Here is a 16,105-nt window from a genome sequence, read left to right on the forward strand (position 1 = left end):
TACTTTTCACTATATTTTTTGCTTTTGACCTACAACTTATGCAACCAAATTACATAAGTTTTCGTGTAACACCTACATTGTCAAAATTCAATCAATTTATGTAGAGGAGTTGCCAAAAATAGTTTCATACAGTGTCAAATTATATCTCTCAGAGGACTCTGCCTCTTTGTCTTCTCCCAAGAGGTTTATTTTGAGCAGATTTCTACTAGGTTAGTTTTATTCTGCAAGTAAGAATTGAGTATAAATATAGTCAAAGTAAACTACAAGAGGTATAATTAAGAAGCATTCTATAGCATTGTTGCCGTAGAACCAACTGTTGACATACGTCTTTCAAAAAGCATTTTGTCTCCATGTTTAAAATCCTCCGATCACAAACATAGTTTTTTGTTTAGTGTTGTCATAGCCTTCTTGATAAAATAATGTCTTGTTTAATCATTTATGGACTTTTGCACATCAGTGTTTGATCATTAATATTGTTTCTCCTAATGAATGCCTTTTTAAAATTTCTAATTTCAGAATTCATCTCATTAATGATAAATTTTGTAAGGATTTATCAAATATGTACATAGTTTATAAAAAGCTGAGTGACCGACCATGTGCTTTATCATCCAAACCAGGCCACTCTTAAAAGACATTAGGCACTGTTAATAATTATTCTGAGGGAATGAGCATAAATTAGGACTTTTGGGGACATAAACTTGGGGACTCTTCTTGGCAAACAAGGAAATATGATCATCTTGCTTATAAGGAAAACAGCAGCCTTTTTCCCCCATTCTTCACCCAAGTCCTAGTCACACTTTCCACTGACAGTGACCTTCAACTATTTAACTGTTTCTTCTAGGATTTATTTACCTTCATTTTCTAAGTGATGTGTTTATACTGTTATTTCATTATTTTTTCACTAGTATGTATTTTTTGTTATTCACCTTTCTTACTTAACCTACCTGCCTCTGTCTCGTAATGTTTTTGTAGCAAAAGTGGTTCTATAGTCTAGGTTTACATTATTCTGACTGAAAATATTAAATAGTATACCTGAATACAGCCATACCTCCTTTCTTGGAACAATGGCTTTATTTTCCCAAGTTAAAAAATTAATTTTTTGAATTGCCTTTCTATATACTCAGCATGTTTTTTCTGATTATACCGCCATCTCTGCCACATGCCAATGGAATATAGTTTCCATGTGGTACTTTTTTTTCTTAGAACTTTTGCTACCTGAGGTCCTGCTTCAGTCTGATTGCTCCCTATGCTTTCTATATACCATCCTCAACCTTCCCTTTGTCACTGCTTCCTCAGTTCCATGTATGGTTGTTTCATGCTTTACGCTTCTATTTTCCTAGGACATGCTCTTTGTTGAATTTACTATGGTTGTGTTTTGTTTTTTGATTGGTTTTTTTAGACCTTGAGCGTGTGAAAATGTGTCCTATTTGTTCTCAACCTTAAACAAGCAATTTTATTGTCCTAAGTGTTTAATGTTGGTGTTAAGAACCCATTCTAATTACTTTAAATTTGTATGTGACCCATTTTTCAACTCTGGTAACTTACAAGATCTTCCCTTTATTTCTGGTTTTCTGAAATTTCAAGATGATATGTTGTACTTAAGGTTGGTCTTTTTTCTTGGTCCTGCTGAGTACTCTTGAGCTCTTTCAATGTGATGTTTATGTCTGTCACTTCTTGAAAGGTTTCTTTATTTCTTTGGGTAATTTTCTACTTTCGTTCTTCTTTTCTTTAACCCTGTCAAATAATAACCCTGTGGACAATTCTTTTATTTTCATATTACATTTTCTTCTTTTTGTTCTGCTTTCTGGGAGATTTCCTCAGCTTAATCTCAGTCCTTATGTTGAATTTATTTCAATGTATGTCATTTTAAAATGTCACATTTTGAATTTTCATGAGCTCTTTAATGAATGAATGTTATGTGATCCCTTTGAGGATAAAAAATAGCCCCTCTTCAAATTTTCTTCTCCTTGCATCATCTCTAAGTTCCTTTTTTTTGTTTAACTTGGTTTTCCTCTCATATTGGTGGCCTTCCATGGATACCTAGTGACCTTTGATGTTTGTCTGTTAGAGGAAAGCACTAAAAAAACTGATGAACTCTTGGTGACTACTAGTGGACTTTGCTGTGGAGTAGAATGGTCAGGTAGCAACCTAGCTTTTTAAGTGGGAGTATTCCAAATGAGATTATCTGGAAATTTCACCTCTGATACTGTTTGGTGATCTAATAGTAGAATCCCTTAGTCTCCTGAAAGTATTGTAGGGACAGGACCAAGAACAGAGTCTTCGGATCTTAATGTTGAGTATGTGAGATTTTCTTTTACTCCTACACTGACTTCTGCCTAAATCCCTGAAGAGATGATAGTACATAGGGTGGGGGCTGTGTGTGAAAAATTACCTATAAGATCTTTATTCTCCAGAGAACAGATATGATTTCTTTGGGGGAATGGAGCTGGGGAGGAATCTGGGGTTCTACTCAAAATACAGATTTTAATTTAACTCATTTTTCAACCCCATGCGTCATCCTTTTCTCCTTCCTCCAATTTTTTTTATTGTGGTAAAATATATGTAACAAAATTAACCATCTTAACCATGTTTAAGTGTATGTATAGTTCAGTGCTATTAAATATATTCATAATGTTGTTCAGCCACTACCACTATCTATTTGCATAACTCATATCATCTTGTAAAATTGAAACTCTGTGCTCATTAAATAACTCTCTACCTCTACTCCTGCCTCTGGTGACCACCACTCTACCTTCTGTGTCTGTGATTTTGACTACTCTTAGGTATAGTCATGTACACTGAATAACAATGTTTCCAGTCAATGATGAATCACATTACAATGCTGGTCCCATGAGATTATATAATATTGTATTTTTACTGTATCTTTTCTATGTGTAGGTATATCCAGATATACAAATATTTTCCATTGTGTTACAGTTGCCTCCAGTATTCAGTACAGTAACATGCCCTACAGGTTTGTAGCCTAGGAGCAGTAGGCTAGATGTGTAGTAAGGTATATACATTTAGGTTTGTGTAAGTAGACTCTTAGGATGTTTGCTAAGTGACCAACTGAGCCTAATGACACATTTCTCAAAACATATCTGTGTCCTTAAGAGAAATGATTGTGCATACAATGCAGTATTATTGAACCTTAAAAAGGAAGGAGATTCTGACATATGCTACAATATAGATGAAACTAGAGAACATTAGGCTAAGTAAAATAAGCCAATCACAATATGACAAATACCTGTGATTCCACTTAAATGTGAGAGATATGATCAGAGGCCGATTCTAAATCCTTGCCCCAGAAAAAGTCTTTTTAATTTATGAAAGTAATGTCCTTGGCAGCACTATTTGTAATAGCCCCAAACTGGAAACAATCCAGTGTACAGTCACAGAATGGGAAAATAAATTGTGTGCATTCATACAATGGAATGCTACCCAAACAAATTAGAGTGAACTTAACAACTACATGTAGCAATATGGATGAATCTCACAAATACGTTAGGCCAACAGTTAAAAATTAGGCGTAGCTAATGGTTACGTTTGTCATGAATTAAGGAATGTTTAGTGAAGAAAATTTAGAAATTATTACTCTATAAAGTGGAAGGCATTCAATTCCACATTTTATATAAACCAGTTTTAACATTTTGGTTTATTTACTTTGAAATTTCTTCCTTGCTGTCTTTTTTTTTTTTTTTTACATAATTAGAACCATACTTTATGTGTAGTTTCATGGGTTGACCTTTTTACTTAAAATATGTGACTTTCCAATCGTATAGTAAGTATTCTTTGAAACCATTGTGGAAAACACTGTATAGCTGTGTGATGATGTGCAAATTACTCTCAGTGCCAGTTTTCTTATCTATAAAGTGAGGATAATGTAGTACCTACCTCAGGGTTGGTTTGGAGATTAAGTGAACAGAAGGTCCTTATCCCTAGGCTGGCATATAATAATAAATATTGGTTATTGCTATTATTTTTGTTATAATTAAGGGTAGTAAATAAAAGCAAATAAACTTCATTTCTTATCATTTTATTTTATTTTTTGAGACAGAATCTCACTTTGTTGCCCAGGCTAGAGTGAGTACCGTGGCGTCAGCCTAACTCACAGCAACCTCAAACTCCTGGGCTCAAGCAATCCTGTTGCCTCAGCCTTCTGAGTAGCTGGGACTACAGGCATGTGCCACCATGCCTGGCTAATTTTTTCTCTGTATATTAGTTGGCCACTTAATTTCTTTCTATTTATAGTAGAGACGGGGTCTTGCTCTTGCTCAGGCTGGTTTCTAACTCCTGACCTCGAGCAATCCTCCTGCCTCGGCCTCCCAGAGTGCTAGGATTACAGGTGTGAGCCACTGCGCCCAGCCCATTTCTTATCATTTTAATTTGTGTTTATTGTACCTGCTGTATTCCAGGCAACAGTTTTAAAATACTTTAAATGATCTTGACCTAGAAATTTTCTGTTGAGAAGGGGAAATTGAAAGGTAAACAAATTATAGTGCAGGATAGTATGATATGTTAATAAAAATATGTACAAAATGAAAGCACACAAAGGTGCTTGTTTTTAAACCAATGACCAAGAATTGGATGGGAAGTGTGTAGACTTTCCAGGCAAATATAAAGGCCTCATATAAATGTGAGAGCATATTGTGTTAAGGGGTATGCAAATAACAGAATAAGTGTAAGCATTGAAAACGCTAATAATACAGAAAAGTGCCAAGAAAATCAAGGATAAATTTATGTTGGATTTTATATATAGGCAAAGTTGAGTAGGGAAAAGGACCCAGATTGCAAAACAGCAGACCTCAAGGTTTTTCATCCTGCTTTTACTGTATTAGTTTGCTCCATTTTATGGATAGTTAGGAAACCATTGGTGGTCTGCCTTGTAGAAGAGAGGTAGTGGTGATAGTCTCACAATTTACATTGTGGGATATGGTTAATTTGCATGGCTAATTCTTGATTTAAGCTGATGATTAATAAGGATTAAGCAGTAAAGGCCTGCATGTTTTCCCAAAGGCAATTAATGAAAATTTGCATTTCACAGAAAACCTTAAGAATGGAGTCTAAACCTTCAAGGATTCCAAGAAGAATTTCTGTTCAACCGTCCAGCTCTTTAAGTGCTAGAATGATGTCTGGGAGCAGAGGAAGTAGTTTAAATGATACCTATCACTCAAGAGACTCTTCCTTTAGACTGGATTCTGAATATCAGGTAACACCTTAATTTGGAATATATATGTGTACATAGTCTTTTTCAAAGTCCTTGGGGCCACATTTTTTTTGTATTTTAAAAAGATATAGCTGGTTCTGAGGCATCTTATAATCAAAACATTAATATATCTGTAGCAAAATCAGTGACTAATGTTTTTCAAACTTTTTGGACTTCAGAATTATGGGAAGTGTCAGAATAAGTATAACTAACTGGTCAATGTGGATGGCTTTGTCAAAGGAACAAAGACTTTTCCCTCTAACCTTTCCCTCTAACTGCACACTCATTCATCTGACTTTTCTCTGAATGTACACAGAACAATGGTGGAATAATGGCTCTTAAATGTTTTGGGTTTTCTTGTTGGTTTTTTTTTACTTCTAACTATTTTGCTTTTAAGTTGGATGATTATTAAATTAACAAGTTGTCCTTTTATAAAGATACCAACAATCTTTTACATGAATTTTTGGATTTTATTGTCACAGTTAGTAATGAGTCTACATTGATTTATCCATTTGAAATGGCTTATCAGTGTTGTAACACAGTAGTTGCAGTGTAAGACAGTGTGAGTCTCACAAGGCATGATCTATAGGCTTGATGCTGTTTATCTTATCTTTCAAACTTAAGTTCATTACCTTTTTGGCTGAATAGCTAATTAAATAATGTGATTTGCAAAGCTCTGATTTTGAGGTAACTGAATCTAGAAGAATCCTTCAGTGAAAATTTCTGTTAAGTATTTATATATTTACATATCATGTGATACAGTGTATGACAAAGTCTCATTTTAAAATATTTTACATAGTAATCATTTTATAAAATTTTCAGAGACAGACTAAAAAATATCTTAAGTGTTCTTATCTATTACATACTTCTTAACTGACTATATATGAACTGTTTACTTGGTCTCATTTTAAATGATGATTGATATACTTTTTTATTGCTAGGCACATGTACACTTGCTAGAGGTATGAATCATATATTTTGCATTCTGTAGCAATGTGGTGACATAAAGGGAACAGAATTATTTTCTCTATATTTTCTTTATAAAATTTTGTCTACTGATATTTGTCTAATTGTAATATAGCTTATTAGTGAGGAACACAAACCTTGAAACCACACTGTACTGCTTGGATTGGAGTCCTGTTTCACTGCTTACTAGCTATTAACATCTTTCTGTCTTAGCTTCCATATCGCCTACCTGATCCAGTTGTTACAGTTATATGAGTTAATACTGTATATTGAAGGATAATATATGTGGCACATGATAGACGCTATATAAATGTTAGTTACTTCAGCACTTGTTTTTATCATAATTGTTATAGTAATTATAGTTTAGGTGCTAATGTCTTGAATATATTTAGAAAACTTATTTTTTTTTTATTTATTTATTTATTTTTTTTTTTGAGACAGAGTCTCGCTTTGTTGTCCAGGCTAGAGTGAGTGCCGTGGCGTCAGCCTCGCTCACAGCAACCTCAAACTCCTGGGCTCGAGCGATCCTTCTGCCTCAGCCTCCCGAGTAGCTGGGACTACAGGCATGCGCCACCATGCCCGGCTAATTTTTTTTTTATATACATATCAGTTGGCCAATTAATTTCTTTCTATTTATAGTAGAGACGGGGTCTCGCTCTTGCTCAGGCTGGTTTTGAACTCCTGACCTTGAGCAATCCGCCCGCCTCGGCCTCCCAGAGAGCTAGGATTACAGGCGTGAGCCACCGCGCCCGGCCTAGAAAACTTATTGATATTAACTCTTTTCAAACTGTTCCTTCTGTCTTTTTCTTTTTCTTTTTTTTTTTTTTGAGACAGAGTCTCGCTTTGTTGTCCAGGCTAGAGTGAGTGCCGTGGCGTCAGCCTAGCTCACAGCAACCTCAAACTCCTGGGCTGCAGTGATCCTTCTGCCTCAGCCTCCCGAGTAGCTGGGACTACAGGCATGCGCCACCATGCCCGGCTAATTTTTTTATATATATATATATCAGTTGGCCAATTAATTTCTTTCTATTTATAGTAGAGACGGGGTCTTGCTCTTGCTCAGGCTGGTTTTGAACTCCTGACCTTGAGCAATCCGCCCGCCTCGGCCTCCCAAGAGCTAGGATTACAGGCGTGAGCCACAGCGCCTGGCCTTGTCTTTTTCTTAATGTTGTAGATTATTCAGAATGTCCAATTTTTTCATTAAACAATAGAAGTATTTAAAAAACCATTTAAATGACATTTTGATGGCTGTGAAATGACCCCACCTAGATGGTGGTAGTAGTAACATATTAGTGTTGAATTCCATTCCAAAATTTTAATGTATTTAAATACCAAAGGAAAATCAAAGAATTACTTGCAGACATCCCAAAATCAAACCAAAGAGGATTTCTAAAATCATTTATTGATTCTTAATAAGATTGATGGTTTTTTTTTTTGTTTTGTTTTGTTTTTGAGACAGAGTCTCACTTTGTTGTCCAGGCTAGAGTGAGTGCCGTGGCGTCAGCCTAGCTCACAGCAACCTCAAACTCCTGGGCTCAAGCGATCCTCCTGCCTCAGCCTCCCGAGTAGCTGGGACTACAGGCATGCGCCACCATGCCCGGCTAATTTTTTTTATATATATATCAGTTGGCCAATTAATTTCTTTCTATTTATAGTAGAGACGGGGTCTCGCTCTTGCTCAGGCTGGTTTTGAACTCCTGACCTTGAGCAATCCGCCCGCCTCGGCCTCCCAAGAGCTAGGATTACAGGCGTGAGCCACAGCGCCCGGCCCTTTTCTTCTTTTTTTTATTTATTTCATCATATTATGGAGGTACAAATATTGTTAGGGTTACAAATATTGCCCCTGCCTCCCCCAAGATTGATGGTTTTAATATTTTGGGGGGGTTCTTTAATGTTTTTCACTTGTTTAAATTGTTTATAATCTGTTCTTTAATGGATTATAGGAATAGTTTGGATCATAAATCAATCATTGTTATCCTGCTTTGCTTTTCAAATTTTGATCTAGAAATTGAAACTCTTATGTTTCTGAATGAAAGTATTTTCTTTCTATTTGTTTTCTCTTCTTTAAAATGGTGATAGTAACAGTGTCTTCTTCATAAAGTCACCCTTAATGGAAAGAAATAATACGTGTAAAGCACTTGAAATAGTACCTAGAGCATAGTAGAGGTTCAGATGTTACTAGTTATAGTTATGATTGTTATATATACTATTATTTCCTGGCTTTACATTGGTTTGAATACATACTAGTATAATGTTATCCAAATATGTATTAAAATTACATGTTGAATATTAAGTTTTGTTTAGCAGCTCAGCAAAATGTGTATTTAATGAAAGAAAGAGACCTCTAAATGTCAGAGAGAACAATTTTTTTTTTTAATTGCTGAAGCTTTCTTACAACTTTCTCAGACAGAACTACCCTTCTTATTTCAGGCACCTAGTGAATGAAGCTGAAGCTTCATAAAGGAGGGTCAAGGCTAAGGCATGGTAGATCGATCTCAGTTATGTTATGGATTTAATAATATGGGAACATCTTACAGTTATACAGTACTTGATATTTTATAGGACATTTTTCACTTACAATTTTAGTTAAATAAGACAGATATTTATATCATTTCATAGATAAGGATCTGAAGTGTGGAAACATAAATGATTTCCCCCAGTTACATGATTAGGATATAATGTACTTGAGCTTAAGAATCCAAGACTTCTGGATAGCATTGTTTCTTTGGGAAAATGTAGGTTCTAAGTTCCGAACAATTGATTTCCTAAATATCTTGTGGTTCTTGGCCATTTGTCAGCTTGGCTTCACCTGATATTAATCGTGCTGGTTGTTTCTGTTACTCCATCTTTAAGTTTTTATTACAATTTGAATGGTTGAAAACTATGATCATCTTATCTCTTTGGTAAGAGCAGAATTTATATACTTTGAAAAGAAAATGTAATTGCTATAGTTTATTTTATTAAAAGTAAAAACTGGATGTATTCTGTGAATGTGATTTTTTTTTTTTTTTTTTTGGTTACTTTTGTATTTTTGGTAACTTCTTTAAGCAGCCACTAATCCAACTGCACTTTCCTGTGTTGCTTTGTTGAAAGTTTGGTTACTTTTCATTTTAATATGAAATAATAAGGCATTTTTATATGGTTGTAGGTGCTTTTTAAAGTTATTTATACCTTTTTATAGCTTATAGATTGTTATAAAAGATCAGTACCATGCATATTTTGCATGGTATTTTTTTTTCCTCAAGAATTAAAAGAACCAGTGATCAGTAATTTTTTTAATCTACCTTATGCAAGGGTAGCTTCTTAAGGAATTTAGTAAATACATATATGTATGATACAGTTAAACAAGAAAATGAAGATAATTTTAAATGTGATCAGGATAAATATAAGTAGAATACTGAAAGTGATAGATAAAATACTGAGAGTGAGTCAGGGTTGTAACATTAATAGGTATTACGTAAACCCTGCACCATTTTAAAGTTAAACTTGGGCTCTTATTTTGAATAGCAGGAACACACAGGGAAACACAACCAGCTCTTTGCTGTGTATTGTTCATAAGGAAAAGAAAGATACACCATTCATCAGAAGCAAAGTTTGGCAGTTTGGTCTGAAAATAAACAGTGAAATGATATAGTAGACAGTATCCTCAGTATTCCTACTATAAGTACATACTTAGTTTAGTGAAACTGTTCCTTAGTAAACCATGGCGTAAGCAAAGGGCATGATGCCAAAATATAGCTCAGTAAAAATAATACTATAAAGCACAACAGTGATCCAAATATTTTAATTTTTCTGGTAGTCTATCATGACCCAGGTATTGTACCTAGAGTGTCTTGAGGTTTAAATAGACCATAAATCTTGCCATTTTGTATCAGTAACATTTCTTGCCTAGATTTCTCATAAATTTGGCCATGGGATGCATCTATATATTCTAAAGATCAGTCTTTTTTTATGAAACTGAGAGGACCACCCATTCTGAATAGAAACAAGAGTGTAAGTTTATTCCACATTAGTGTGGAGATGGGTACTCTATCACAAGAATATTTAAAACAATGAACAGCTCAGAGTTGTAAGTTGTTTCTTACAGCTAAGGTCATTTTGATTTGGCAGTTTTTCAGAAGCAGGATTGATCAGTCATCATGACTCCAAAACTACTTGTTTAAGCATCTGTTATGCACAAGGCAGTATTCTTTGAAGATGGATTTATTCTCTGATTTCATTTGCCTCAGTAATTGTAGATATAAGAAGAGATAAAGTAATATATTATTATATGAATCCAATACTTTGTTAAAAGAATTCAGAAGAGAAAAAACTAATTGCTTCAGACTGAGGATATTTGAACAATGGAGAAAATTGGATTGTGGAAACTGGGAAAAGGGTTTAGGGTGATACATAGGTTGCACAGGCTAACTTTTGAGTTATGAGTCATGAAAATTGTTTACTGAAAGGTGAATGTGTCTTTAAGCCTTGAGCACTTCAAAATTCAAGTATCTAAAATGACATCATTTTACTAAGCCTGCACCTCTGTAGTCAATATTTTTAATGAGTGGCACAGTCACTTACCAGTAGCAAGTGCCAGAAAACGAGTGATTTTAGACTTTTTCTTAATTTCTCATGTTGTCTCTAAATCTGAAGAATTTTTTCTAATTGCTCTCTGTTCCCTTTACTTTTATTGCAAGGACTGACTTCTTGCAGTTCCAGTGGCTTACTAATTGGTTTTACTACTTTCTGTCCATTCCATCCTTTGCATCTTCCACACTCCTAAAGGTCTTTCTATAAAATAGTTCTGATGTATATTCCTTCAGTTCTAAATTTATCTAATTTCAAATACTTCTATTTTGAATTATATCCTTCAAGTTTTGAAAGTATAGTAAATGCCATTTTTAAAAATGGGGACAGGATTATGTGGTATTTGCTGTTTTAGATGTCAAATATGGCGGGTTTTTTAAAATTTTAAGTTAAAACTTTTTTTATTTCTGAAATCCAAAGATCTTAGAACCACTGGCCTGCAGGATACGGTTCCTTAGTGCCCTAATAATGCCATATAAAATGGTTTGATTCTGAAATATCTGATGAATTTTATTTCTTATTCTTTATTTCTAGTTCATTGATTGGGTCTCTGGGGAATGTTAGATATGGAAGGTGTGTGAGGCTAAGTTTGTGCTAAGCTGAAGAATGCTATATTCTATTTACAAAATATTCTCTGGGCAGAGGATGGGTGAAATACTGATTTAGCCCATTCCTACTTTATCAGGCTTGCATCTTCTGCTTTTACATATACCATGTTTCCCCAAAAATAAGACAGGGTCTTATATTTATTTTTCCTCAAGAAGTCCGATAGAATAGTTTATATGTTTTTTCATGTTGTCTGTCTGTAATGTCCTCCTTCATTTGCCTGCCCAATGAACTCCAGTTATCACCTTCTCTTAATCTTTCCCTACCTCCCTCAGACATTTTCTCTAAAACTTTCAGTGTACCTTCTGTTTCGTACTTATTTATATTATTTATTAACTTGTCTATTATCTGTACTCTGAAATTGCAGTCCCCAAACCTTGTGCTGCGGCCCAGTACGGGTCTGTGGTCTATTGGGAACTGGGCCACACATCACTGGCTGAGCTCCACCTAACGCCCCCCTGCCCCTCATGGAAAAATCATTTTCCATGAAACTTAAGATTTAGGAATAGGAACTGGGCTACACGGCAGGAGGTGAGTGGGGAGTAGAGTGAAGCTTCATCTGTTTTTACAGCTGCTCCCCATCGTTGGTGTTACCACCTGAGCTCCACCTTCTTCCTGATCTGTGGAAAAATTGTCTTCCATGAAAACCAGTTCCTGGTGCCAAATACGTTGGGGACTGCTTGCTGCTCTAAAACTTTAATGGAGCCCAGTATTTGGACACTCAAGTTTATCATATGAATTTTAGATTAATCTTGACTGTAATTATGACCCATGATACATTAAATTTTTAACTCCCATTAAGCAAAATAACACTTAAAATGATGTTTCATTTTAACATTCTTTAATAAATAAACCATTTACTGCATGCCTAATATATGTGTTAATATGATTTAAAATTTTTTTCTTGTATCCTGAAAATTACTTTTATTTTGGGAGTCCTTGCTGTCTCTGAGTAATTTAGAGATTATATGCCTGATTTTTCTTTCTTTGTGTGTGTGCGTGCATGTGCATGTGTGCAAGTGCTCAGGTGAGAAATTTGCAATGAAGGAAAAATTTTGTAAAAATAATAGGACAATTTCAATAATTGTGGGAATATGTTCTTGTTATTTAAACCTAAATTTTTGAGGACACAAACTAATTTCCTTTTTATCCCTTTTGTTGAATAAACTGTTTAACCAGTTAAAGAATTAGAAGTAAAATAGTTTTTACATTATTAGTGACATTTGTGTTATAAGTTTTATCTTGTATAAATACGTGTTAAAAGTAAAAACTGTGAGCTAACAGTTCTTAAATATGTGCTTTTATAAAGTTTCTTGATTCACTGATGAAGAAATTTCAGATAATAGGATTTTTTTCTTCTTTTTTTAGCATACCATTATTTGTATTATAATTCCTGAGAATAGGCATCAGAACAGGGAGATTTTTTTTATTACTCGAAAAATGTTATTTTGTAGTAGGTATTCACAGCTTATAGCTTGGCGTTTTGTCCAACTCTAAGAGGAAACAACTTCTTTGAAAGGTTGAAATAATAAACTGGGAAAAATAATCATAAAGTTTTTGGTCTTCATTATTTCATAATAAAATGTTTAGATACAGTTATAAAGAACACTAATCTGAATCAGATTGATCAGCAACATACAGTTACAGTATATGTTAATAGTAAAGGGACAAGTGGGTAGAAGGGAACAAAGATTAAGAAAAACTACATAGTAGAAAAATTGGTACTATGAGGAACCATAGTCCTTGAGAATTTATTAGAGCATTGTAGGTTAAATCTAATACTGAATGCAAGCATCTTGTTTTGTAAAAAAATTTTTTTAATTTACAGTCTACATCAGCATCTGCATCACCATTTCAATCTACATGGTATAGTGAATCTGAGATAACTCAGGGAGCACGCTCAAGATCACAAAACCAGCAACGGGATCATGATTCAAAAAGACCTAAACTTTCCTGTACAAACTGTACTTCTACCTCAGCTGGGAGAAATGTTGGAAATGGTTTCAATGCAGTATCAGGTAAAAATTAAATTTTTGTAAGAGTCGATCTAATACATATTTTGGACTAAATCCATTTTTCACAGATGTAACATAGTTGTTTTTAGGTTTGTGATTAAGCAAGTAGAGAGTATGTTAGGACAGTAGGTCAGAAATGTAATGGAATTTCTAAAACCTTACCTTAAGTTAGTGCTAGAACTGATATTAACTCTTTATTTTGCATTTTTATTTTAAATTTGGTATAAATGTCCTACTTAGGCAAGATATGAGCAAATTTTAATTAATTAGAATGGCTGGAGTATACAGTAATCAGATTGTTTAAAATGATGTGTATTCTTTTGGTTATTACAGGAGATGAATTTTTAAATTGTGACTAAGAAAGCCAAATTTACTGATATATGCTAAAAATAATTGCCTAAGCATTTCTTTTATAAATGATAAACGTTGTGGTATATAATATTTATTTTCAGAAAATACAGAAACTCTTCAGTTAAGAAAATAGTTGATGGCATTCTAGTGCGAGTTCCATACAAAGAATTAGCAAGTCACAGTTCTAGCCCTCTGACTAGTTGGGTGGCATTGGCAAGTTGCTTAACCACTCTGGGATTTAGATGGTCTATCCGTAAAGCTTTATGCTTGTGTTTTGTATTCAGAGACATATGTTTGTTGCACACATTGATAAGGTCTTTTGTTGAAAGGGCAGGAGGCTTTTTTCTCACTCATTCCTCTTCAAATGAAATGTTAGCCAATGTCTGAAATAGTTTTAAGGGGAGATAAAACTTGTGATGACACAATTGGAGGTAAAATTCTTAAAATGCTTATGTATTATTAATTGAATTAGTGTAAGCGATTCCTTTCTATTTTGATAGGCAGGACCGCCATGGGAAAGACACTGCCCATCTGAAGGATATTAAGAGTAGTGTGATGGGTAAGAGCAGACTGACCTTAACTTTGTAGACAAACCACTGTGCCAGAGATATTTTTGTTCTCTTCTGCTATGTGAAGACATAGCATTAAATACACTGGGTTATTTCCCTTAATGAAGAGGAATTATTAAGGCTATTGGGACTAGAAAAGGAAGAATCAAATTTCAAGGTAAATAGTGAGCGTAAAAGAGGTTTGAGATAATTTTTAATTTACTTTTAAATGAAATCATATCTAATAAAATTTAGATAATTGTAACAACACTTCAGCTCTTAAAGAATGAACCAGATGTGGTATATTTCTGATAAAATTGTATTATAACCCACAGTACAATACCTTCCATTTTAAGATGGCTTTGATTTTGACTTTGGCAGTTCTTTACAACACTTTCGTTGACTTTTTGTGAAATTCCGTGTCTTTGGCAAGATTTACATTTTTATTCTGTAATCATTTTACATCATGTTGACATTATTATGTGGTCAAATATTATGAAAAGTGACTGAGACATTAACCTCATGGGGGTAGATTTTAATGTTGGGCAGAAAAGAATGAGTAGGAAATACTTTATAAATGATTAGTTCATTAGTGAATAATTTTATGTTTTGCAGAATTTTGATTCTGATTGCAACTGTGTAACTGGGGATTCTTACAATATATAACAATAACTTCTCTGTGTATTACTAAAGACTTGTTATCAAGAAACCTTGAAAGCTTTCTCTGAAATAAAACTTATTTAATTATTTTAAGATTCTTCTTGGCGACATAGTCAAGTTCCCAGATCTTCATCAATGGTACTTGGATCATTTGGAACAGATTTACTGAGAGAGAGGAGAGATTTGGAGAGGAGAACAGATTCCTCCATTAGTAATCTTATGGATTATAGTCACCGGAGTGGTGATTACACAACTTCATCGTGTATGTATAAACTCCACAATTAAGTGTAGCTTATCTACTAATGTTTCATTTTCCTCTTTATGTCACTAAAATAACAGTACAAAGGAATAAATGAAGTGGATCTTATGTCCGTATGAAGATTTCAGCATAGCTTATAATGTCTTGTTGTACCTTATTTGTTCCTGTGCTTTAAAAATCTAAACAATTTAAAATAAAATAGATATATATGACTATTCAGATTCCAATTCTGCCTTTAAATGTTTTTGATTACATTTTTCCTTTTAAGAATGTGTATGTTATAAAGTAACATACTAAATCTTATATACTCAGGTATAACTTGCCTATAAAGTATATAGTTTAATAAGTAAATTCTGAAAAAAATTAAAGATGAAATCACCATTTTAAGGTATAATTTAGAGTTAGTTTTATTTTCATTGAATCAACATAAAGACTCACAATCATTGTACATATAGTCTTAAGCTTTCAGAAGTAAAACTATCACATTAAGTAACTGAAGGAAAAAAGTGGTAATTGAAGTTGACAAATATAGCAGGCAGGCTGGACCAAAAGTAGTGAATTCTCTCAGTTGATTGTTCACAGTGAGTTACAGATTTGAATTCCTGTTCTTTCCTTCTTCCTCACTACTGCACTTGACTAATCTAAAAAACATACATATATGTATGTACACATACATATAGAGGGCACATGTTTGATTTACATAGAAGAAAATACATTTTGTTTTTAATGGTTTAGGTTATTTTAATAACTCTTATTGGGGCAAGACTTTGCTTTATTTAATACAAATGAAAACATCTTTTTATTTTCTTGGCTTTGAATTGAAGAGCTTTAGTAGACAGTACCAATAACTTCTAAGTTTGGGGGTATAAATAGACTTAGGGTGCAGGGTAGAAATAGATTTAGCTCATAACAGTTTATCCTTTCATGA

At 33.8% G+C, this 16,105-nt stretch overlaps 1 protein-coding gene across 4 annotated transcripts in view; it reads left to right on the top strand.

The window, feature by feature from the left end:
* MARCHF7 (membrane associated ring-CH-type finger 7) overlaps positions 1 to 16,105 on the top strand; it is a 50,989-nt gene that overhangs the window by 12,917 nt on the left and 21,967 nt on the right. For all 4 annotated transcript variants that reach the window (XR_012920554.1, XM_076005580.1, XM_012745229.3 and 1 more), the window contains exons 2-4: positions 5,045 to 5,209; positions 13,173 to 13,362; positions 15,013 to 15,180. Coding sequence is in view for 3 of the 4 variants with exons in the window: in XM_076005580.1 (XP_075861695.1) it covers positions 5,057 to 5,209; positions 13,173 to 13,362; positions 15,013 to 15,180 (511 nt within the window). In the remaining variant the exon portion in view is untranslated. The remainder of the gene's footprint in view (positions 1 to 5,044; positions 5,210 to 13,172; positions 13,363 to 15,012; positions 15,181 to 16,105) is intronic.

The sequence above is a fragment of the Microcebus murinus genome, chromosome 8, assembly GCF_040939455.1.
Source record: "Microcebus murinus isolate Inina chromosome 8, M.murinus_Inina_mat1.0, whole genome shotgun sequence".
In the NCBI taxonomy this organism is placed as follows: domain Eukaryota; kingdom Metazoa; phylum Chordata; class Mammalia; order Primates; family Cheirogaleidae; genus Microcebus; species Microcebus murinus.